Below are 22295 nucleotides of genomic sequence, written 5' to 3'. Positions count from 1 at the left end.
GAAAAGAGCAGTTCCAGCTTTCTGGAATGAGTAAGAAGCTTCCTCCTCAATGCCATTCTTCTGGGGCCAACCTTGTCCTCCATGAGAGTGGAGCAAGATGAGGGAGTTTGAATTACGGGCTATGGAACATTAAAAACCTCAGGGGGGAAAAGAAGTAGCAGTTACCTTTAAAGGTAATGAGGATGTTCCACCCTGTGTGGCCTCTGGCATCTATTAGGCATGTATTAGGCTTCAGGAATACGTTCCTAAGTTTACCACTAGAATTTAGTGTTGAGAAACACTTAAAAGTACCACTTTTCTGTTATAGTAGTTTATAAGTCTTGATGTATTCGTAATTACCCCAACACCCCAGTTTTTGTTATTTTTGTCTTTGGACTTACATATTTCTTTTTTAGGAGGAACAGGACTTTATTGGGGAACAGTGTGTTTTTCCCAGGACCCATCAGCTCCCAATCAAGTTGCTGTCCTTTCAATCTTAGTTGTGGAGGGCGCAGCTCAGCTCCAAGTCCAGTTGCCCTTGTTCAGTCTTAGTTGCAGGGAGCGCAGCCCATCATCCCTTGCAGGAGTCGAACCGGCAAACTTGTGGTTGAGAGTACGCGCTCCAACCAACTGAGCCATCTGGCCTCCCAGGTGTTCAGTGGCAGCTCAGCGGCAGCTCGTTGTCTTCATTCTAGTTGCGGACGGTGCAGCCCACTAGCACATGTGGGAATCGAACCGACAACCCTGTTGCCCAGATCTCAAGCTGAACCAACTGAGCCATTCATTCGTTCCTGGACTTACGTATTTCTGTTCCTTCTGGCTTATAGTGTCCTCCCCCATTATCTTCCTAATCATCCTGCTCATTCCTTAACACTCCACTCAGGTATTACCTCTAGAGAAAAAAGGGATGTTCCTGTTACATGTTTCTTCCCTCTACCCGGCTGACAGACTTCCTGTGATAATCCTTACACGTTTCCATATTGTATTGTAATGATCTCTTTTGTATCTGTCCTCATTTACAAGGTCTATTCTGTATTCTCCTAGGAGCTTGGTAAAGGTCTGTTGATAATGTGTTTGACTTGTAGCTAGTTGATTTCTTGACTAACAATAACGATCACCCATTCATCTGATACGCCAGTCACTAGTTATACCAGAAGACTTCAACTTTTTTTCCTTTGACATGCCTTTGTTTATGTGGGTACGTTTTCCATTCTTGGCACAGTAGATGGACAAAAACAATGAGTAAGATTGAGACAGGTTAGCATGCATTATTGAGAGTAGTAGTGTAATGTTTACAAAACCCAAATTGAAATTGTTTTGGCATCTGTTCTTCAATTGCTTAAAATCTTTTCCTACATTTATTTTAATTTCCACATGATTTATTTTCCACATTTATTTTAACGTCCTGAGTTTCTAAGATCTGTGAATAGGTTTAATGATTGTATTAAAAGCTTTTCTGTGGAATGAGTGTATATAAATCTAGTGACATAAGTTTAAAATTTGTTCCTCTTCCATTTTCCAAGTAAACATTTTTAAAAATACATTTTTCTGCATGAAGAAAGTCAGTATACAATTTTGGATTCTGGATCTGGTTTCCATTCCTGGCTCTGTCATTTATTACTTACTTATCTTTGAACAAATTACTTATATCTGTGAGATTCAGTAGCTTCATCAGTAAAATAAGAGTTAATACTAGTACTTAATTCTCAGTTTTATAATGAACATTAAATGAGCAATTGCTTTAAAGAGGTGCCATACTGCAAATAGAAGTAAATGAAAGTCTCCATATTGAATGGTGAGATGCGCAGACCCTTCCCCGACCTCCTTCCAGTATGCTGGAAACTAGGCTTCATAACCCTCAGGAAGAAGACTAGAAGATTCTTCTCTGGGAAAAAATTAACACATCCTGACCTTTGAGGGACCCTCAATAATCAGCCAACTCTTATCTGATCATCCCTCAGTCTCAGAGCTTCAAGTCATTAGTTTAACTCTTAAATATAAATAGTAATCCAACGGTCACCATACTCTTGATGAAAGCCTCCAGTGAACAAATAGAAAGAAAAAAAAGGAACCCAGAGGAAAAAGACAAAACAGAGAACAGAAGAAAACATTTTTAAATCTGAAGTATTCACAGAGATCTAAAATTAGTTATTGTTATCGATGAAATATAATAGGATGTAATTTTTAAAAATTCAAGAAACCAGAAAGAGCTCTTAGAAATCAAAAATATATTATGAAAAGAGCTTAAAGGTTGGAAGATAAAGTTGATGCTAACCTAAAAAGTATTAGAGAAAGAAATAAAAACCAGGAGCAAAACAGAAAGAAAGAAAATTTGAAGATTAGTATTAGACCAGTATCCAACTAATGGAGGTTCTGAGGGGGGAAGGGATGGAGGTGCACTGCAGGAGACAGAAAATGAATGGAAGGAAATCTCAAAGAAATTTCGTAGAACTGACTGGAGTTTCCAGTTTAGAAAGGACCCATCTAGTGCCAACAAAATGAGTAAAAAAAGACTTTTCTCAAGGCACATAATTTTGAAATTACAGAACAGGGATAAAGAAAAGATTTCTTTAAAACTGTATGTTTTTTAAAAAGTTGGAAACAGAGAAAATTAAATTGGCATCTAAAGACAGTGGAGCAATGCCTTAAATTCTCAGTGGAAAATTATTTCTGACGTTGTTCTCTATACCTAGCTAAACTGTCAAGTATAAATACCGTGTACAATATTAAGAGTTGAATATAAGCATTTCCAGACATTCAAGGAAATTTTTAGCTTCCATATGTCAACTTTCTCAAGAAACTTTTTAAGTATATGCACCATGGAAAAGAGAGAATAAATGAAGAAAAGGGAAAGCTAGGAAATGGGTTCTAACAAGGAGAGAGGAAAGTTCTAGAACTGCAGCTGTGCAGGGGACCTAGAGAGCAGTTGATTCAGATTGAGCTCTGAGAACAGAAACCTTCAGGAGGAGAATGTCTTCAAGAAAACAAAACAAAACTTTAAAATCCCCTGACATGTTTGAATGTATTGAAAGGATATTCATGGTTGTGATTGTTTGGGGATGAACTTGTGATAGGTACCTGGTAAACAGCAAAGGGGGGAAATGGCAATTATTAACTAATAAAAACAAAATATTGCCCAAGAAAGGAAATTAATAGTATACTACATGGCTCAGCCATAAATCACATTTATACAATCATAATAAATACTGAATATAGATTTAACCAAAGACTGTAAAATAACTATATTTTACAGGATGAGAAAAGGGACATATGAGGGGTAAGTGCAAAATTGATATTAAATAGCCATCTTCCATAATAGGAAATCAGTAAGCAATATTTAAAGCTGAAAACAAAAATCTTAAAATTACAGTGTTATCTTATTTAAAGATAAGGAAGTAAAAGCCAGGAGAAAAGCTAAGAGAGTTGAAAATGGTTGCCTCTGGAGAGAGGGAATCAGGAATGGTGGCATAAGCCTGGTATAGCTTTTAAACATTTTTTGTGTATTTTGGGGTAAAAAATAAAAATGAAATTTAAAACTATTAAATGAGAGTTATGTAAAGCATTATGCCTTTCACAGTTAAATATTAAATAAAATGTAAACTATTATTATTACCCTATTCCTTAAAAAACATAATAGAGGCTTGCTAAGTAGGTGATACTGACTTTTCATTCATTCATTTCATTTTTTCCCGAATTTCCACCATCTGCCATGTTGCTTGTGAAAAATATATACTGAAGTGTCTGTTTGGTTTGTGTATCTCCCTGATTTACTAAGCCATTATTTTATTGATGTGACTGAAAAGAAACAGCTGTTGCCTCTTTCTGAATCATGTTGTTGATACTTTTCTTTGGAATTTGAAGAGGAAAATTCTGAATTTTTTTTTCTCTACTGCCTAATCATTTGCATTTCTGTGACTAAATAAATGGATATTGTTTGGGCTTACTCTAGTTCCCTAATCAGTTTTTTGTTTTTGTTTTTTTAAGATTTTGTTGGGGAAAGGGAACAGGACTTTATTGGGGAACAGTGTGTACTTCCATGACTTTTTCCAAATCAAGTTGTTGTCCTTTCAATCTTAGTTGTGGAGGGCGCAGCTCAGCTCCAGGTCCAGTTGCCGTTGTTAGTTGCAGGGGGCGCAGCTCACCATCCCTTGTGGGAGTCGAACCCGCAAACCTTGTGGTTGAGAGCCCTCACTCCAACCAACTGAGTGAGCCATCCGGGAGCTCAGCGGCAGCTCACCTCAAGGTGCCGTGTTCAATCTTAGTTGTAGGGGCCAGAGCCCACCATCCCTTGCGGGAGTTGAGGAGTCGAACCGGCAACTTTGTGGTTGAGAGCCCACTGGCCCATGTGGGAATCGAACCTGCAGCCTTCAGCATTAGGAGCATGGAGCTCCAACTGCCTGAGCCACCAGCCCGGCCCCCCCAATCAGTTTTATCCTGTGTATTTCAACATGTTTTCTCCCTATGATCAGGGCCGCAAGCTTCTTATCATTGGGACCACTAGCCGCAAAGATGTCCTTCAGGAAATGGAAATGCTTAATGCTTTCAGCACCACCATCCACGTGCCCAACATTGCCACAGGAGAGCAGCTGTTGGAAGCTTTGGAGGTGAGAATGAGTCAATGGATTGCTCACTGTTTATAAGAAAGGGGTTGAGGCTGGAAAAAAATGCTAAGGGGTGCTAGGTATCGCAGCTGGTGTTTAGTTTGTTAACCTAGAATATGGGACCTGGGCTATACCTTCAGTTATTTTCAGGAATTGAAGAAGAGATGACTTAGAAGTAAGAGTAAATTTCCCATTCTCAGTGTCAGCAGCACACAAACTGCCAGGAATGAATTATTCTGTGCCCAACATGACTAATGCGTATTGATGGATCAGAAACTTGGGATGGGAGGAAGGAGGCAAAGTAATCAATACATAGAAAAATCAGTCATTTGTAGCTTCCAGCCCATTTACTTGTATTTATTTAATAAATTGGAGCAATGATTAAAACCTTAGAAACTTCTAAAACGCTACAGAAGTAAAAGGAACAACTTTACTAACAAGTTCATAATATGGAAATGTTTTCTTCAGTATTTTTGAGGATGACAAAGTCTTTAATTTCTTTTTTTAAAAAATAGGTCTTCATTAAACTTTTGATTACTATCAATGTGCACAAATGACTTCGTGAGATTTGTTAGAAAATATTATCTAGTGACTTATTCAGCAGTGATGAAGGCGTCCTAAAATCCTCAAGACCCATAAAATTGGAGCATACTCCCAACAAAATAGAAATTATTTGTATGATAAATGTCTCCAGGTTACCTGTTTGAGCAGCTTTTGTGCTGGAGTTGGGTAAGAGAATTCAATTTAGTCTGCTTTGACACATACAGATTGTTCCTAGAAAGGAATGTTAAAAATTTTAACTGATATTTATTATGGACTGAAGCTATTTCCCCACCACCATCAGTAAATATATCTCTAAATTATAATGGAGGCCTATGGGAAAACAGGATTTAGGATACCAGTTTTCACTTTCATAATTACACTAATGGCTTTAGGAAGGTCAGATTCGATTTTAAAATGTGAGAGAATCCTGTCAGCTTGAACCAGTCAGCTAGCCCTTATCACTGCTTTTTTAAGGATAAACGTGAGGATTAGCTAATAATGCTGTTGATGCACTTCCTATAAAAATGCTTTTGTTATTTTTATTGTTTTGTAGCTTTTGGGCAACTTCAAGGATAAGGAACGTACCACAATTGCACAGCAAGTAAAAGGGAAGCCGGTCTGGATAGGAATCAAGAAGTTACTAATGTTGATTGAAATGTCCCTACAGGTAAGATGCTTCCTCCTCCGTATGAGTCAGACTCAGAGGCTTCATGATGTACCATGAGGTCTTATATTTCCTTTTGCTAAGGTTTTAATTAATTGTTATGATTCTCCTATTATTTCCGAACTCAAGTTGATATTAGTAGCCTGCTGCTGAGATCAAACAATAACATTGGTACTTTTCTTTCCCGCTTTTTAAAAATAGAACAAAATATTATAAAGTTACTTTAAGTTTTAGTTTCCGGAGTCACTCGATCATAGAACTAGAAAGGACTTCAAAGAGCAATTGCTCTGCATCTCCTCATTTTAGAGACAAACCCCAACTGTCCCACATGGGGTGTCAATGAGTCACCCAAGGTCACTGCCAGTTGATGGAGAGGGGCTGACATCCATCCGAGGTCTGGAAGCTACTGCACACGTACCAAAAGGGGTTTGGGAGACTGTGGTAAGGGACAAGGTAATTGAGTTGTGCAGGTTAGACTTCAGCCCCATACGTTTCCCCTGGCTGAGCTCCTAGAAATTTCATGCAAACTACTGTAGGGTTCGAGCATCCAAGATCACATAGGAAACTGCCCCAGTCTATTGCCTCGGCAAAGACGAATGAAACTTCTTTGCGACTTTTTCACGTCTACTGGCAACTTACCTTTCCTCTTTTTGGAATTCCACCCCTCCATGTACCCTTCCTATGTCCATCTTGTCCTTATCTGGTATGCTACTTAGATAATAAATGTATCCTTACCAAGCTCTGGGAGTTCAGGGACCTTGGCTGTCTCTCACTATTAAATATACAACCCCTGGAACAGAGCCAGACATGTAGTAGGGTGCTCAGTAACCTTGAATTGACTGAATCTATCCCAGGACCTGGGCTGCCTTCTACGCATTGTGTGTTACTGTTCAGTCTGCCATTCGGTCACTGTGAGCAGTGGGTGGCAGAGGGGAAGTTTCATTCACACCTGAAATAGGCTCTTGGACCAGTAACAAGTTATAAACACGAAGTGAATGCTTTGTAATCTTTGCTGGTAAATTTATTTGAAAATAAAACTATAGTTTTCAGAAACCTAAAGTTTAATCTCTTCTACTTTCACTTGGACTGTTTTTAAGCCAATTTATTTATTTTCCATTTTAAGCAATAAATTAAAATTACAGACTAATCACTTTGCTTAGGGTATTTCTGGGTAAAAGTCCACATACAGATGTATTGGCTCTTTCCGTGGAAGAAGATAAACCTGTCAGATAGTCAGCTCTACTCTTCATTTTTTTAGTTTCAGCACAAATTTTTTTTCCCGATAATTGCATGGAAGAAACTATGTGGGTTTTTCTCGCCAATCCCTACCCCTTCCTCTTCCTTTCATGCCTGCAGGTCAGTGATCAAGTTAATGCCTCTTATGTACGTGGGGTAGAAAGTGAGAGTGGGGCACTGAGGCCTAATCTTCAGCGAATGACACTTCATAGGCCTCTGAGTTTGAACCCCTTCATGTCAAATGGATTTCGTGCAGCTGAGTGAATTCTCTTTAGATCTGCCTTAGAGAGACGGAGCCTAAGTGAAGAGGCATGTAGTTTAGCAGAATATAAGTCATGTTACCTCTCTGTTCACCATACTCAATTCTGTTAAAACTTGCACACTGCTGAGGATCTGCTCTGACTGGATGTCACCTGAGGGAATAAAGTCATTTATCTAGATTACTTTTTTCCTCCCTTTCTCTTGACTTTTAATTCCATAGCTACAGGCAAGTCAGTAAGTCGTTGCTTACACATATTAAATATATTTAATGGGCAAAGACCTGCAAGTACTGACTACAACTGCGCTCCAGCCAGTTCCATTTTTTTTAGGAACTCGACAATTGATTCATATGTAATTCTATTCCCAAAGAGGAAAACTGTTTCTTTTGTTAGCTATTCACACTTTTTCTTAGTCCTTTGTAGTCTGACCTCTTAACTTTGATACATTTGAAACTTCTGTTGGATGTTTTTCTGGGATAGAAGAGAAGAAAACTTAAAAAAAAAAAAAAAAAGAAGAAGAAGAAAAAAATAAAAAACTGGTTAGAAGGGGAACCCAGTTTCACATTCACCCACAGCTGCACAGAGCGTTTGAAAGCTGTTCCTGGAGGGCAGGGAGTTCCCTCTTGGGAAACAGACTCCTGCCCTGGAACATTTTTTAAAAGTTAGGTGTGTTTCTTACAATAAAAATTCACCTTAAGGAATTAAAGATATTTTTAATGATCACTTTTTAGATAACTTCACATCTCTGGTGGACCAATGAGACTATAGTTAAACAAATTGGTATAAATATGAATAAAATGAATAATTAATAATAATGGCCTGAACCCAAAACCTGAACCAAAGCTCCTCCATCTTTCCTTAGACTCATGACACTGTTCTCAGTCACAGGAGACCCGAATTTCCCAGAGATCCTGTCAGTGGCCTCAGCCCCACTCTTTGTTTTTTTCAGTTTCGGCACAATGTTTTTCATTAATTGCAGAGAAGAAACTATGCAAGGAAGACCAAGGTTAAGAAAAGCTAAATTGTCGATCATAGAGAATTAATAAGCTATTTTTTGGTTTAATCAACATCAATTAATGGTTCCTTCAAGTTTGCTCTCACTTTTATGCCTTAGATGAGTCCTATGAATTGGATGCCATTTGCACACCCATGAGTGGCCACCACCTGGTCCCACACTGGCCCTCTCTGGCGTGCTGCCTCCTCACATAGCGCTAGCTAAGGGGCCACACAACTGAGGTGCCTGTGAGTGACCAGCTGGGTTATTTGGAACCTCAAATATAGCGACTCTCTAGGCTAGGAAATCCCATTCACTTCTCTTGAATGATGCAATCTGCTTTTCTGTGTATCAGAATACTGGTCAAGGAACAGGTAACACATTTCTGTGACTCAGCAGAGCACTGATGAAAGTATGAAACTCAGCATTTCCTTAGCATGAAGTAAGCGCATAGTTATTAGAAGGCACCATTAACCCGTCGTCTTTATTTCTTCTGATGTATTTAGATGGATCCTGAATATCGTGTGAGAAAATTCTTGGCTCTCTTAAGAGAAGAAGGAGCGTAAGTACAAACCACACTTAAGACTGTCAAGCAGACTTACCACTCTTTTAAATCCCAGGACTTAGTCTGAGTTGCTGTACAGTGCATATAAATTTAAATTCTCAACACTTCTTGGACAACTTTGTTTCCACTTATTAGAATTCTTTGCTGTGTTGCAGGTCTGAGAGACCAAGCAAGGAAAATGGTTGTACTGTTGGGTTGTTCTCCCCGTCCTGCTTCACAAAACTTCCTTGTCACAATGCAGGAAAAAACTCAATGGTACATATTTGGGGGAACCTGCTTTGAAATGCATGGAGCTGTGACCATTTTCTTTTGTGACATGATCATCTAATAGCAAATGCATAGTGAAAGATTTCGAAAAGTCGTTAAGATTTTAGTGATTTGTGATGAATGGCTTTTTGCAGACCCTCATCTATTTGTTGTGTGTTTTGGGTATTTCTTTTTCAGTAGCCCCCTTGACCTTTAAAATGGACTGTTTGCAAATACATAGTGACCAAGAGAAGCGACCAAGATAAAAGTGGCCTGGGATCTTCACTAGACCTACTCAAGATACTGGCTGAAGTGAAAGGTTCCCTGCCTTCGACACGTGCTCGCTCTGCATGATTCGTGCACTAAAACACCCTTCCTTCTGCTTACTGAGATGCTGTTTTGTGGAAGGTACAAATTTGCTTTAGAATTCTGCGCTTCCCTTTCCGTGCAAGCTGAGCTGATTCCTTCTTCCTCAGTCCTAGGTGTGGGAGATATACTGTACTGTGAACACTACACGTTTTCAGCCCCCTACTACCACCACCGCCACCCCAAACCTCTCAATAAATGTAATGATGGTGCAAGACAACACTTGGCCAGTTTGAAGGAAGACTTTCTATAGGTAAACCAGGAACAGTGAATAGAGATATGGGCTCAAAGGGATTATCGTACAGCTTCCCTGTGCTAATACTGAAGGTGACGGTGTTTGGTTAAAGCTTCTCCCAGAAAGCTGGTTGTTATCTTTGCCTGAAGACATGGGACTTTGGGTTTCTGATGCTGTTCTCAATCATTTTCAGAGATGTTTCCAAGTTGCAATCAGCAGACCTTTCTTAATAGAAAGTCAGATCATTAGTGTGTTGGTTGTGACATCCCCTTAATGTAACTGATTTGCTCTGTGGTAAGAGATATGCTCATCGTTACCAATCATTAGATATTGTTAAAAACTTGTGGAAAGTAATGTATGGAGAAAGCGTACACCCCTAAAAAGAAAGAAGTCATTAAAATAATTTACAAACCTCTCAGCACGAATTAGTGTCCAACTCTAAATGGGTCAGTTCCTTAGTATATTAAAGGTTTATTCGCATCACCACTTTTCTTTTTTCCTTAGCTTAATTACTTAGAATGTCTCCTTTATTTTAAATTAGCTGTACTATCTAGCATCTAAATAAAGCACTATTCTCCAGAAAGAAATAGACCATTTTCTGGCCTCTCCCTCAGCCCTTTAACTCCATTCCAGTACATTTAACACATTCCCTTTACCCTCTGCACACTTCTTCCAAAGGGAAAGAACGGGTGGTTTGTATTCTGAGGTACATGGGATTTAAATAGGTCATCCTGTTTGGTGATGAGCATTAGGAAGCATGCCAGTCTCCCCCATATTGCTGCTGGAAATGTGAGCACAAGGAGTCGGAAGCCATCGAGTGTGCTGAGCATGGCCCCCAGGTTCGTTGCCGCAGTGGCACTTGGGTGTAGCTCTGTCATCTGTCACATGGTAGAAGGCAGATTATCTCCAGATCTCGCCCTCTGTATATTTTTGGTAGTCTTGTACATCAGATCTACTTTGTTTCAGGGTTTTATCCCTAGCTTATTCTGTGGCTTTTCTAAAAGTGGATTGTACTGTGAAATTCTGTGATTCCCAGCAGCCAGTATCCTGGACTCCCGTGCCTGTTTTAGATCTTGCCTCTTCTCTTCCCGTGAAAGCGGCACACGGTGTATTAACTTATGTCTCTTATTAAACGACGTTAATGTCTTTGTGTTTTGTCCAAAACTATATTGAAAAATATAAATATTATATTGTTTAATGCAAATGAAGGAATGCAATAAAGAGTATATATACTTGAAAACACTCTGTAGATTAATATTTTATATAAAACAACGTATATAACTGATACGAATGTATGAAGAAGAGGAGGCTCAGAAAAACCCCTCTTGGATGTTTTGTTATAACTAGTATAAGAAGATGGATGATTTTTATTTAAAAATCTCTGATTTTAATTATTTTGAAAGTATAGTTACTTAAAAAGAAAAACTGATCAAAGGCAGCACGTTTTTTTAAAGTTAATGAATACACAATAAGAATCTTGATACTGATTTTACCTCTTTCACCTTATTAAAAAAACTGAAGTGTACCAGAGCCATCAGTGGGTTTAAACCAGAAAGGAAAATTGCTTCTCAAGTAGAAATACTCCTTCCTGTGAAACATACAAACCAAGGGACTCAAACACTGTCACCGCGATTTCTTCATTTCAGTATCCTTCGTCCTTTTTGCATGTTTCGGAGCCATCAGGTCTCTTAGCCCAAATCCCGATCCTTCGAGTTGGCTTGGGTTAGAACGAGAGGCAGCGCAGAAAGTCAGAAAGCTCTGTGGTAAGGGGCCCCCCTCAGAGTTTCTCTACAGCAGGGACTGCTCCCAGGGGCTGCCCACACGCTCCTGCGAGGGAACCCTGAGGCCACCCTGCTCCCTGTGTGGCCTTGAAAAGGTGGAGTCTCGAAGCTGTCGGGCAGAGCGCATACAAGATTATAGCCTGGCCTGCTGATAACGCAGGGAAAAGCCTGCTAGCTGCAGCCGGACATTTCCTTCATCTGTGGATGAACTGTTAACAGGCTATATTTTTATTTTTGTCAGAAGATATAATTAAAACCTCAAGAAAGGAGGTTATTTTATCCTTTCTAAATGTGTACGTCTTCACGGAAACACTTTTTTTAATGTAACAGAAAAACTGTACAATGGTGGTTAAAACCTGAAAAACAGATTTTGCTTTAAGACCATCTTTTCTTATCCTAAAAATTACAGTGAACGGCCTCCCCTTGAAGTTTCAGGAGCAAGTAATGGGGTAGATTCAAGTGTGTATAATAATCAAATCCTGGTAAACAGACTTCTGGAAGCATTGAGTCAGCTATAAACAACCAACCCAGCCCAAACACAGAAGGTAAAAGCAAGATTTCATTTTCCTTGCCTGGCAACTTGATCCATAAGCCTCTTCAAAGAAGTGACAGGGAAAGACGTGTGTGAGTTCAAAAAAGCATGTAAATGTCAGAAGTTATTGCAAAATGATCTAAATTTCTCATCAGCTGGCAAGCAGTGCCGAGACGGGGGCCTGGAGTGGGGCCCACAGAGGGTGTGTGTGTGGACCCCGTGGCACTGAGATGCAGGACATAGCACCTGTGATCGGCAAGATTCCCAAGTAGGGAAGACAGAATTTGCAAGGACGACTCACATTTGAAAATCTCCCAGCATACAGTCTCCACACAACGGACTTTGTCGCACTATTTGGGGAGTTTAAGATTAATGGTAAGATGAGTTTTTGCCTTCTAGAAAGTTCTCTGTTAAGCTAGGAGAAAAGACAACGGAGTAGCAGCCATCATTTTGCTGAAATAACGTGTGTGTGTGTGTCAGCCACCCATACACGTGTCCGTGCACCCAAGGCCGGCACGGATACACCATCGGGCCACTGGGTACACCTAGAATTATTCCTCCATCGCCTTTCCCTTGCTTTTCTCTGCTGTTCCCTTGCCCTCTTTCGTTTTGCCTTTTCTGTGTTGCATCCCCTCATCCTTGAACTCACCTGCACTTTCCTTCTTTCTCCATGAAAGAATACTGCTTTGAAAGATATCTCCTCATGATATTGTCTCTTTTCTTTTGGATTTTTCAAACTTCCTTGTGTTTTTAAATGTTTATTAGTATTTATGCTTATGGAGGAACTAAATGTTCAAGCACAGCTATAAACTATTCTCTTTAATCATTGAATATGATTGATTAGAGAGAGGATTACAAATGGCCTTGGTAAGTATTGGTAGGAACCATTTAAATATTTGGCAATCTTGTAGGTTAAAAAAAAAATACCTAGAATGCTAAGGTAGATGAATATTAGCTTTATGTAAAAGCGAAAAACCAAGATGAGCGCCACTGTAGAATGAAGGGAGGTTGGTATCCTTTCCATGTCCAATTCCTTGCACAGCTGAAAACAACAATTTGTGTGGTTTAAGCTTCTCAGGGAGTAAATAAAGACACATCATGGGCAAAGTGCAGTTCATGACCTTCTAGTAGCCATTCCTAATCTAAGGTTGGAGATCTGAATGGAGTGCAGGCAGCCCCTCTCTGCTGCACAAGGCAGACCGCTTTATTTTACTGTCATTTTTTTTCCTACAAAATGAAATGAATAAGATTTGTTCTTACTAAAGGTAAATTAGGAAAACGAAAGAAAAAGAAAACATTTTCACGGTGACACATAAACATTTTATGGGTAGGGCTGAAAACATTTTATGTCTCACGTCATAAAACTGAGTTATAGCATCTCATTGTTGAGAAGGTGTTACTTGGGAGCTTCAGCTGAGTCCTTTTGAAGCAGCAGTCCAAGGAAAGAGTGCCCTTCCCTAGAGCATGCCCACTGGTGGGTCCCTTTTGCCCAGACCAGCCTAAAACTTCAAGTGACACTTGTTGCAGATATCCCAGAGCTCAGGGCACACCATTTCTTCTTCCCGCCCAACTTACCCCTTCTGGAGCTTAGCTCTCGAGTGGAGCTAGCAAGGGAGGGCCATTTCCAGTCCTTTCATTTTCAGCAGAGCAAATCCTATTTTCCCGATAAATGGAGTTGAAACCATGGGTGAGGAAGGGTCAGTGTCGTGGTCTGCTGGCCTTGAGCCACATCTTTGAGTGTCTGTGACATTAATTTGTGCATTGGGAGTGCTGGAGTCTATGAAATGAATTACTGCCCAAATTGCTGATTTCTAAAACGGGAAATTCTTTGTGAGAAGTTGATTTAGAACAAAGTAAGCCTGTAAGAATGTTCTACAGTAGATCAGACCTACTGTCCATGACGTCTCAGGTGATCTGGCCTAGAAAACAAAGGAAATGACCTTCATTTGGGCCACTAAGTTAAGAGTGCAAGTTGAGGCCACCACATTCAGACCCTGATATTCTTGACCTGAGCGTGAATCTGGAAACTGCACACATTGTACAATGTATCCATTTGAAGTTTGTTTACCTTCTCTTTAATGACTTAACAGAAAAAAACTGCATGATGAAATATATTTTCTCCAAATATATATATATTTATATAATATATAATCTTAGTTAACTCAAAGGTATATACATTGTATAATAAATAATATTTATAAAAAGAGACTTTTTGAATATAAAATCAAAAAGATCAACAACTTCTACAACTTTTTACAAAACTTTGGATACAGCAGGTTGGTAGGAAATTTCCATTGGATACTATTACCTGACTACGGCGAGAATAATTACAATGCACTCGATGTACTATTATTAAATAATTACTTGTCGGCTACTTGAATACGCCCCAGAAACATGACTTTGTCACTTTTAATATAGAATACATAGATATGAAAAGACTGTTGTGAAAATTTGTATCCATTCTGCTGAAATAATTCTCACATAAAGCAAGCATTATCCGGTTGACATGATTTAAAACTTTTCAGTCTAAGGTGAGATGAGGAGGGGCATTTCAGATTCTATAGCGGGGATGGGGTGTGTATCTTTAGCAGGGCTTGTGGCCAACAGATTCAAGAGTGCAGGCATGGCCTCCAGACGATCGTCTTGGCAAACCTGCCTGAGCGAGCAGGAAGATTGCTTGACCTGGTATTTTAGGCCAGTGTTAGGTAGACCAAAGAGAGAAGGGAGAAAAGGAAGAGAACACTTTGTTCTATTTTCTACCCCCGCTGCATCTCTTTCTGACTCGCCTTAAGACAGCACTGTGAGATTGGTTCACACTGTTGAATCCGTTTGCCTGTTCTGCTCCCTTCCTCTGGGACACTGTAGAGGACCAGTGTGGATGAAGGAGAACTCAGCTGTGAGGTGCTTTTCCCAAGGGAGGTGACCGCTTGCCCCGCTTTGAACACCCTAATCCTGCCCCTCAGCGACTGCATGGATTGAAGCTATCAGCATGCAGGTGAGGCCGGAAGATCTGGGGTAAAGAACTGCGTTTCTGTTCACTCACGCAGGCCAAGGGCAGAAAAGGAGGCAGAAAGACGTGTCCTTATTGGAGAGGAAAACAAGGAATCTTTTTCACCCTCCCCATCTAGTAGTCTCAAAATTGGAACTTAAGGAATAGACTGCTACTCTCTCTCATTGACGCTTTGTCTAATTTATACTAAGGTGACCTCGAGTCCAGCTGCTCTACCTGGCGTTGTGTTGAAGGAGAATCTGCGGGTGAGCAGGACTGGGAGGGATAGAATGGCCCCTTCCAAAGAGCCCGCTCCTATCTTCAGGAAACCATTTGGGCTGGAGAAGGCCACTCCCCTCCCCCACACATAACCTATTTACAATGTCCACTACAAAAAAAGAAAATACTGCATTAATGGTGGAAACTGCAGATGGTAGAAAAAGGTTTTCAGATCTGACTGCAGTTCACAAGAGCCTCGTGCAGAACAGGGTTACAGAGAAAATGAGGCTGAGAAGAACACACAACTGCTCTTCAAACAACTTACCAGGTCACCTAGAACTCCCAGTTCTTCAAAACTCAAAACCCTTCTCTAACAATTGCCTTGGGCCTCCCCACCACTTCATCCTCGCTAAACCTATGGCTTTTATCAGAACGTGAAAGTCTATCAGGTTTGAATGGGAGTAGACAGACAAAAGGAGACTGCAGGGGTTTGTCCTACTTCGTAACTCCCATCTCACAGGCATCTTGGAATGTCACCATGAGAAGCAGTTTGGAGACAGAATCTTGCCCATGCTGATGTCTTTACCACCAGGCAAAGAGCTCACAGTAGCCCAGCCTGTTCTGTTGGAGTAGAAATTTTTTTTCCATTTTTATTTAACGTGCAAAGATAAGCCTCAGGTCTGTTCCTATCAGACCCCAGAGAACTAAAAAGAAAGCCCCTTCTTTAAATGCCACACACCATCCAGAGTAGGGTGAGAAACTTAAGATGGGAGAGAGGGAGGGAGGCCTCCCAGGCAGTGGGCAGGTTGGGTCCAGGTAATTTACCCCACGTGCATCGGGCAACAGTCTGGATTCCTCGCTGTCCGATGCGGAGGGCTGAGCCCGGCTTGGGTCCTGCTCCCCATAGGACTTCAGTGAATCTGCCCAGCCACACACTTCACCTTTCCCGGGGCCCTTTGGAAAATAAAGAGGAAGAATTAGAAGCAGAACTGCTTTCCCAGGGAGACCGCCCATAAGGCTGCCAAGTTCAGAGGCTGCTGACAGATCGCAACATTTCTCTTGGACGTGGCGGTAACGGAGGGAACTTGAGTGGCTTTTCCACGTCGCCTCCTATACTGGGGGTCCACCGCTGAGGAAGGACACATGGTCTACAGGAACAGTAAAGCTTTGGCGTCCACGGTCTGGCGGGGGGAACCGAATCCCACCTCCCCCACCTTCTAGCTGGGGCCTCATGATTGGAGGTCCAGTAACAGGTCACTACCCTAACGAAGGAATTCGTTTTGTGTAGAGACTAAGAGAAACCTGGCAGGTGTAGGGTCCTGTTTCCAACTAAGCAGATTCCTGGGCATTCCTAAGCAGATACAATGTTTCTGTATCACACTAGATAATTTCATAATGAGCTGTCCAAACAGGAGACAGTCTCTTGAATTACATGATTATGAATAAGTCCTGCTCATGGGACACCCAGGTGTACATTTTATTCATTGTATATTTACCTCTCACAAAGGATTGGAAGCCTGAGCTTTGCAGGCATCCCTAGTCAACCCTCAGCTCCCCGGGGGCCGACAGGTTTGACAGGGGCAGAAACACACTCAAGATTCAAGGGACATGTCCCAGGTCTCACAGTCAGTGTCCCAGTTAGTGACAGATCAGCACCCAGGGTCAGCCAGGCCACCTGGCTTGTCCACAGCCCTTTCCAGTTTACTGTGCTCACAATATCTGAATAACAAGGAATAAACCTGGTATTTGTAAGGTAGGAAATCCGTGGTTAGCCTGAGACATCGGACAAAAGCTACAAGCGATGGAAAAGATGCTTTCCTCCTAAGAAAGGATCAGGAGCCGGGCCTTCCTGTGGCATAAAGCCATGTTAACTGGGGTTACCCCCGTCCCCCAAGTGTGTGGAGGGCACGCATCCTGCCCTGAAGCTCCCTTCTCTCTCCTCCTTTCACTGAGTCAGAGTAGCCGAGAGAAAAGCCAGAGGCCCTGTCCGTGTGGTCCCTGCCAGCCTGTCTCGGAAGTTCCCACTTTGCCTAGAGTGTCAGTGTGGAGGAAAGGACAGGAGGAGGGGTCCCAGCCTCTGGCCCCACACCAAGCAGCATGCCTGGGGGGAGCTGCTCTTGGAGGTCAGCCTGGCCCGGGAGCTGCTGCCTCCTCGAGCACTTGAACCCTGTGCTGGAGCTCTTGGTGTCACAGCCTCTAGTCCACACGACAACCCTGCTAGGGACATGGCACTTATCTCCAGGTCACAAGTGAGGAAAAAGTAAAACAGTTTGCCCAAAATCACTCAAGTTGAATATTAACAGAAAGGGCATAGCACTGGGAGCAAATTCTCCGCTTGTCCCACATTGGGGGTCACTATCTACCTGAACATGGTGTCCTAAAACTGTGTCTATGTAGCACTTTCCATAAGACTGGAAAACACCATTCTATTACTACTTCAGGAATGGGAAGGCAAGAGCTGATGGAAAGCCCTGGTTCTTCTTAGGACCCGTATTAGCACAGGGGTTGCAGGTGGGGGCCTTCTGAGGGCCACGGCAGCACCTTCCCCACTGGCAGGTAGCTTATCTTTGCTGCCCACCTGCGGAGGGGAGGTGCTGAAACAGTTCCAGGGTCCTGAATCTGTGCCACCTGAGAGCCCCCTGCAGCCAGTGATGGGGCCCGGCGTGCTGCTGTGGCCTCAACAGGACCCACATCTGGGGCTTTCTGAAGGCAGAGACAAGCTAGACAGGTGGCCCTCTGTCCAGTGTGAGCATTCTAAACTCTGATTCCCCCAGCGCCCCCTCAGAATGGCCAGAGCTGTGTCCTGCTGGACAGGGGGGACACTGTGCTGCCGCTGGCCATAGTGGACATCAGAGGAACGTGGCCACTGTGCTTTCAAACATTCCTTCCACCTGGACGGCCCACCAGGAGCCTGTGCATTCTCTCTCACGTGATGACTTTGCTATCATTTTGAAAGGCAGTAAATGAAACTGCCCCACTGATGACACCCTTTCACTGCATCGTGACCGCCCTCATGTCACAGCTCCCTAATGGCATTCATCACACTTTCTATTAGTACTGTATTCAGACAAGCAGTCACGGCTGTTGGCTCACTTGAGCCTCATAAAAATTCTGCTAGGCTCTCATTATCACCACCTCTGCACAGATGAGGAAACTGGGCTCCAAGGCTCCACGGCTGGTGAGCAGTGGGGTGGGAACCACCTCGTCCTCGTCCCACTCACCACACTGCTTTTCCAGACACCAAGAAAGGTGGTGCCTCTTTTCTGCGTTTCTGGACTCTGTCCCTACCAGGATGTAACTTGAGCTACACAGAAGGGCTTCCCAGGTGGGCTGGGTGAGGCGCTCCTCAGCCAGAGCTCTCTCCATGATGTCAGCTTCTTCCCCCAGGCCCACACAGCACAGACGTGCACCCCAGCTCCAAGTGTGGAACTGCATGACGCAGGGGGGTGCTCTCCTGACAGCCCCAGCCAGTGATGACCTAGCAGCAAAGTCCTTTGCTGTGAAGCAAGCATTGTCCCCCATGCTTTCTCCTTTGCTCCTCACAGCATTTCTAGGGAGGATGACAGATGAGAAGACAGGTGTGGGAAGACTATCTTACCTGGATCACACAGTTAGCAAGTGGTGGAAGCTGGACCAGGGTTCATGCCTCTGGATATTAGGCTCCCTCTCAGGGCAGAGAAAAGGGAGAAAGGACACACCAGCCTCAGAGACCCTAGGACCACCCCACAGCAATCTTGACCTATCCTGGGCTCCTATGGATCTGAGGGCCAGGCACGGTGTCTCCCACGCCGGCCACCTCTGGGAAGCTTGGCAACATAATCCACCCGCCTTTGATCCCTTGATTACTCACCACCATCACTCTGAACTTGACTCCTTCCTCCTCCCCATCACCATCCATAAACTCGGTGAGAGTGCGCCCCGCTCCACCCAAGCTTCAGATCTGTCAGGATATAGGCTTATACACCGCTTCCCCCACCCACCTCCTCGAGGCTGGTAGGATTTACTCTTGTGCAAAAACTTGCCCTCTAAGTTCAAGGTGGATGCACAATGACTCTGCCCCAGGGGTAGAAGAGACTTCGGCCCACTGTTTCAAGTATTTTAACCCTCTTATTTTACAGTACGAAAACTGAGGGCCAAAGAAGTAAAGGGACAGGAAGGTAAGGGCAAAGTTGGGACCAGAAGTCAAGTATCCCAGCTTCCAACCGCGTGGTGTCCCTCCTCTGGCTCCTCATCTACTCAATGATGAGAGCCAGTGGCCGTGCAAAAATTTGACCTGGCTCGTAAGTGACTAACTTGGATGGAAACTGTAATCAATTGCTTGCGACCTCAGGTGCATACACTTGGTTGTTATCTGTGCTTTGTGTTATCCACCCGGGACCATTCCCATCTAAGCCTGGGAAAGCCCGGCTTCCTATTTTGGCTGTAGGAACGTGTGTCTTGGATCACTCAGAAATAGTATGGAGTTGTCAGGAAAAGGAGATGGGCAGAGCCAGCTCCCTGCACCCAGGCCTCCCAGCTCCCCCACACCCCGCCACCCTACCTGGCTCCCTACTTGCAGGTGTGCACGTCGTAGATACGGACGCACTCCTGGCAGCTCACATAGCAGCACCAGTGGAAGATGCAGTGGCATTTCTCCTTCCGCTTCTCCGTCCTCGTGTTGTGGCCCCGACCACAGCACAGCAGGTCACAGCCATCGATGCCGTGGGACGTGACATTGCAAGTCCGGTCCCTGGTGCCAAAGGAGCCTGTCTCTGGGTTGGGCTCACAAAAGTTGGGGGAGTTCTCATAGTAGACCAGGTCCCTCTCGGTGGGCGGCTTGAAGAGCGCGTACTTGGCGCGGAGTGTTTCCACCCAGCCACGCGACTCGCGATGCTTCTCCACCACCATCTCCGAGGCGCTGTCGTACTTGTCCTTGAGGAAGTCACCGATGGCACGGAAATCGGGCTGGGCCCACCAGCAGGTCTTCACCTCGCAGCTGCCCGACAGCCCGTGGCATTTGCACTTGAGGTGCATGTGGTCCAGGATGGTCTGGGGAAGAGGAGTAGCCGCTGGCCCCCAGACTGACCCCACCTGGGAGCACACCTAGACCTTCCCGCTCTGCCCCTGCACATCCCCCATCCCTAGAGCCTTCTCCGTGCCTACCCTGTGCCAGGATGAGAATTGATCAGGGATGAAGACCCCAAAGAATGGTGACCACTGTTTTCCTCCCCTGTACACTCCAAGCATTGGCAGAAATCATATCCATTTCTCAAAGCCATCGCAAATAGGGATTGTTATCCACGGTTAAGAGATGGGGAAACTGAGGCTGGGAACTTAAGTGACTCACCCTGTCAAACAACCATAGGAAGAGGGTGGAGGCTGGGTTCAAAGCCAGGCCCACGGGCTTCACATGTAGGGCTCTACATGAGCACACAGAATGGGCTGGCTGGTACGTGCTTCGGGCGGGCGAAGACCCGGGACAGTCCAAGGAGAAAGGAGGGTGAACAAACGGAGTGACTGGGGGTGGCGGTGGGGGTGGGTGGGGTCCCAGCCTGGCCAAGGGGAAAAAGAAGAGCAGGGAGCCCGGGCCCCACAAGGACTTCCCTCACGGGGCAGGGTCGCGGTGACTCACCGTGCGGCCGGCCTCGTTGTTGTGCTTGTTCATGGCCGAGCGCGCGTCTGGCCTGTTCTCGCGCGCATCCGCGAACTCCCGGGACACCAGCACCCCGAAGTCCGCGTCCTCGCTGCAGCCGCCCCACTTCCAGCCCTCGCCAGGCGGCCCCTTATGATGGGAATCGCAGCCGCAGATGGTGGAGGTGCCCTCAGCGCAGGAGCGAGTGACTGCGAAGGCCACGCCAGCAGAGGCGATGGCGTGCACGAAGGCCGATTCGCGGGTGGCTGCGGGAGGGGAGTGGGGAGGCATTGCTCAGGCAAGGTCCTGACATGCAGCCGCCCTGCCTCAACCTCCCCAGCTGGGAAGGAGGGCTCGCCCGCCCTTGCGGAGGGAAGTAGGAGGAACTGAGGCTGGCCCATCTCCTGGTAGGTATCCCCACTTTGGGGATGAGCAAACCGAGGCCCAGGGCGGCTAACTTATTAACCCAGGGCTTTAACAGCTGGCAGAGCGCAGCCTATTAGAAGCAGGGGTGGAAATGATGGCTCTGGCAGTTTGCTGAATAGATAAGATGGCCCTGCTCTGTCCTGGCCCCACGCGCCCTGCCCTCCACCTTCCCAAACTCCACAGAGCCCCGAACAGGCCTGAACCTTCTCAGTTTCCAGAGCCTGAGGTCTGTGGAGACGAAGGCCTGGGAACCTACAGCCTCAACCTACCCAAGTTCCCCCACTCCCTACCTGGTGCACCTGGGCAGGCTCTTGCCTTTTTGAAGCCACCCTCTTCACAGAATGGAAACAATGTCCCTCTGCTATCAGAGTTCCTGACCAGGAGGTGTGGCCAGTATCTCCCCCTTCCCATCCTCCTGTCCTCTACCCAGATGAGGCCAAGGTGTTGGGCTGAGAAGGCCAAGCCCCTCCTGGGAGGACAGAAGACATGGGGCAACTCCCCTGGTTCTGCCCCAGGGTCCAGAGAAGAAAAAGGAGAGATTCTCAGGAGTGTCCCCCAAACATCATTATGATGATAGCCACTTGGGTGCTTGGTAGGCACCAGATTCTGCCCTCCATATCCTTTATCCCATTAAATCCCCTTAACCCCGTGGGGCAGGGAGTCTTTCAGGCCCATTCTACAGATACACACTGACGATTAGAGAGGCAAAGGCCTGAAAGATCTGCAGTCTAACCATCTCTCTTTACTGGCGAGGAACCCAGAGCAGGGAGGTGACCTGTCCAAGGCTACTCAGGTTGCAAGATGCTGGGCTGGCCTAGGAGCCCGGACTGTCGTCCAGTGCTACGCGAGATGGCAGTTCGGCAGACAAGGCAGCCAGGTGGCCCCTCGTAGCCACCGCTGCTTCCTTAGAGGCTCAGCGCCCCGGGGGGCCGTCTGCAGGGGAGGGTCCCGTCCTCAGCCCCAGCAGAGGCCGGGGGGGCGCGGTGGAGCCCGCGCAGCAAGGGCGGGCTGCGGGCGGGGGCGGCCTCGGCCCGTGGCGCTCGCCCCG

General features: G+C 44.7%; 2 protein-coding genes across 5 annotated transcripts in view; one reads left to right on the top strand and one right to left on the bottom strand.

The window, feature by feature from the left end:
* The window catches only part of NSF (N-ethylmaleimide sensitive factor, vesicle fusing ATPase), a gene marked incomplete at its 3' end in the record, with an annotated part of 126819 nt that extends 115888 nt beyond the window's left edge, over positions 1-10931 (top strand). The window contains exons 18-21 of one of the 3 annotated variants that reach the window (XM_081027499.1): positions 4449-4583; positions 5677-5790; positions 8784-8839; positions 9287-10931. In XM_081027499.1, coding sequence (XP_080883625.1) covers positions 4449-4583; positions 5677-5790; positions 8784-8839; positions 9287-9305 — 324 coding nt within the window. Of the gene's footprint in view, positions 1-4448; positions 4584-5676; positions 5791-8783; positions 8844-8997 lie in introns of those variants that run through there. The other 2 variants (XM_081027498.1, XM_081027500.1) reach the window with 2 other exon arrangements.
* Positions 10932-15963: 5032 nt separating this feature from the next.
* The window catches only part of WNT3 (Wnt family member 3), a 45982-nt gene continuing 39650 nt past the window's right edge, over positions 15964-22295 (bottom strand). The window contains exons 3-5 of one of the 2 annotated variants that reach the window (XM_081027496.1): positions 20822-21087; positions 19751-20238; positions 15964-16164 (exon numbers count right to left, since the gene is read on the bottom strand). In XM_081027496.1, coding sequence (XP_080883622.1) covers positions 19759-20238; positions 20822-21087 — 746 coding nt within the window. In that variant the 3' untranslated portion in view covers positions 15964-16164; positions 19751-19758. The remainder of the gene's footprint in view (positions 16165-19750; positions 20239-20821; positions 21088-22295) is intronic. The other variant, XM_081027497.1, reaches the window with a different exon arrangement.

The sequence above is a fragment of the Rhinolophus hipposideros genome (genome assembly GCF_964194185.1).
Source record: "Rhinolophus hipposideros genome assembly, chromosome: 20".
Lineage (NCBI taxonomy): Eukaryota > Metazoa > Chordata > Mammalia > Chiroptera > Rhinolophidae > Rhinolophus > Rhinolophus hipposideros.
Note: the sequence above shows the minus strand (reverse complement) of the source record. Positions and strands in the feature narration are given on the sequence as shown.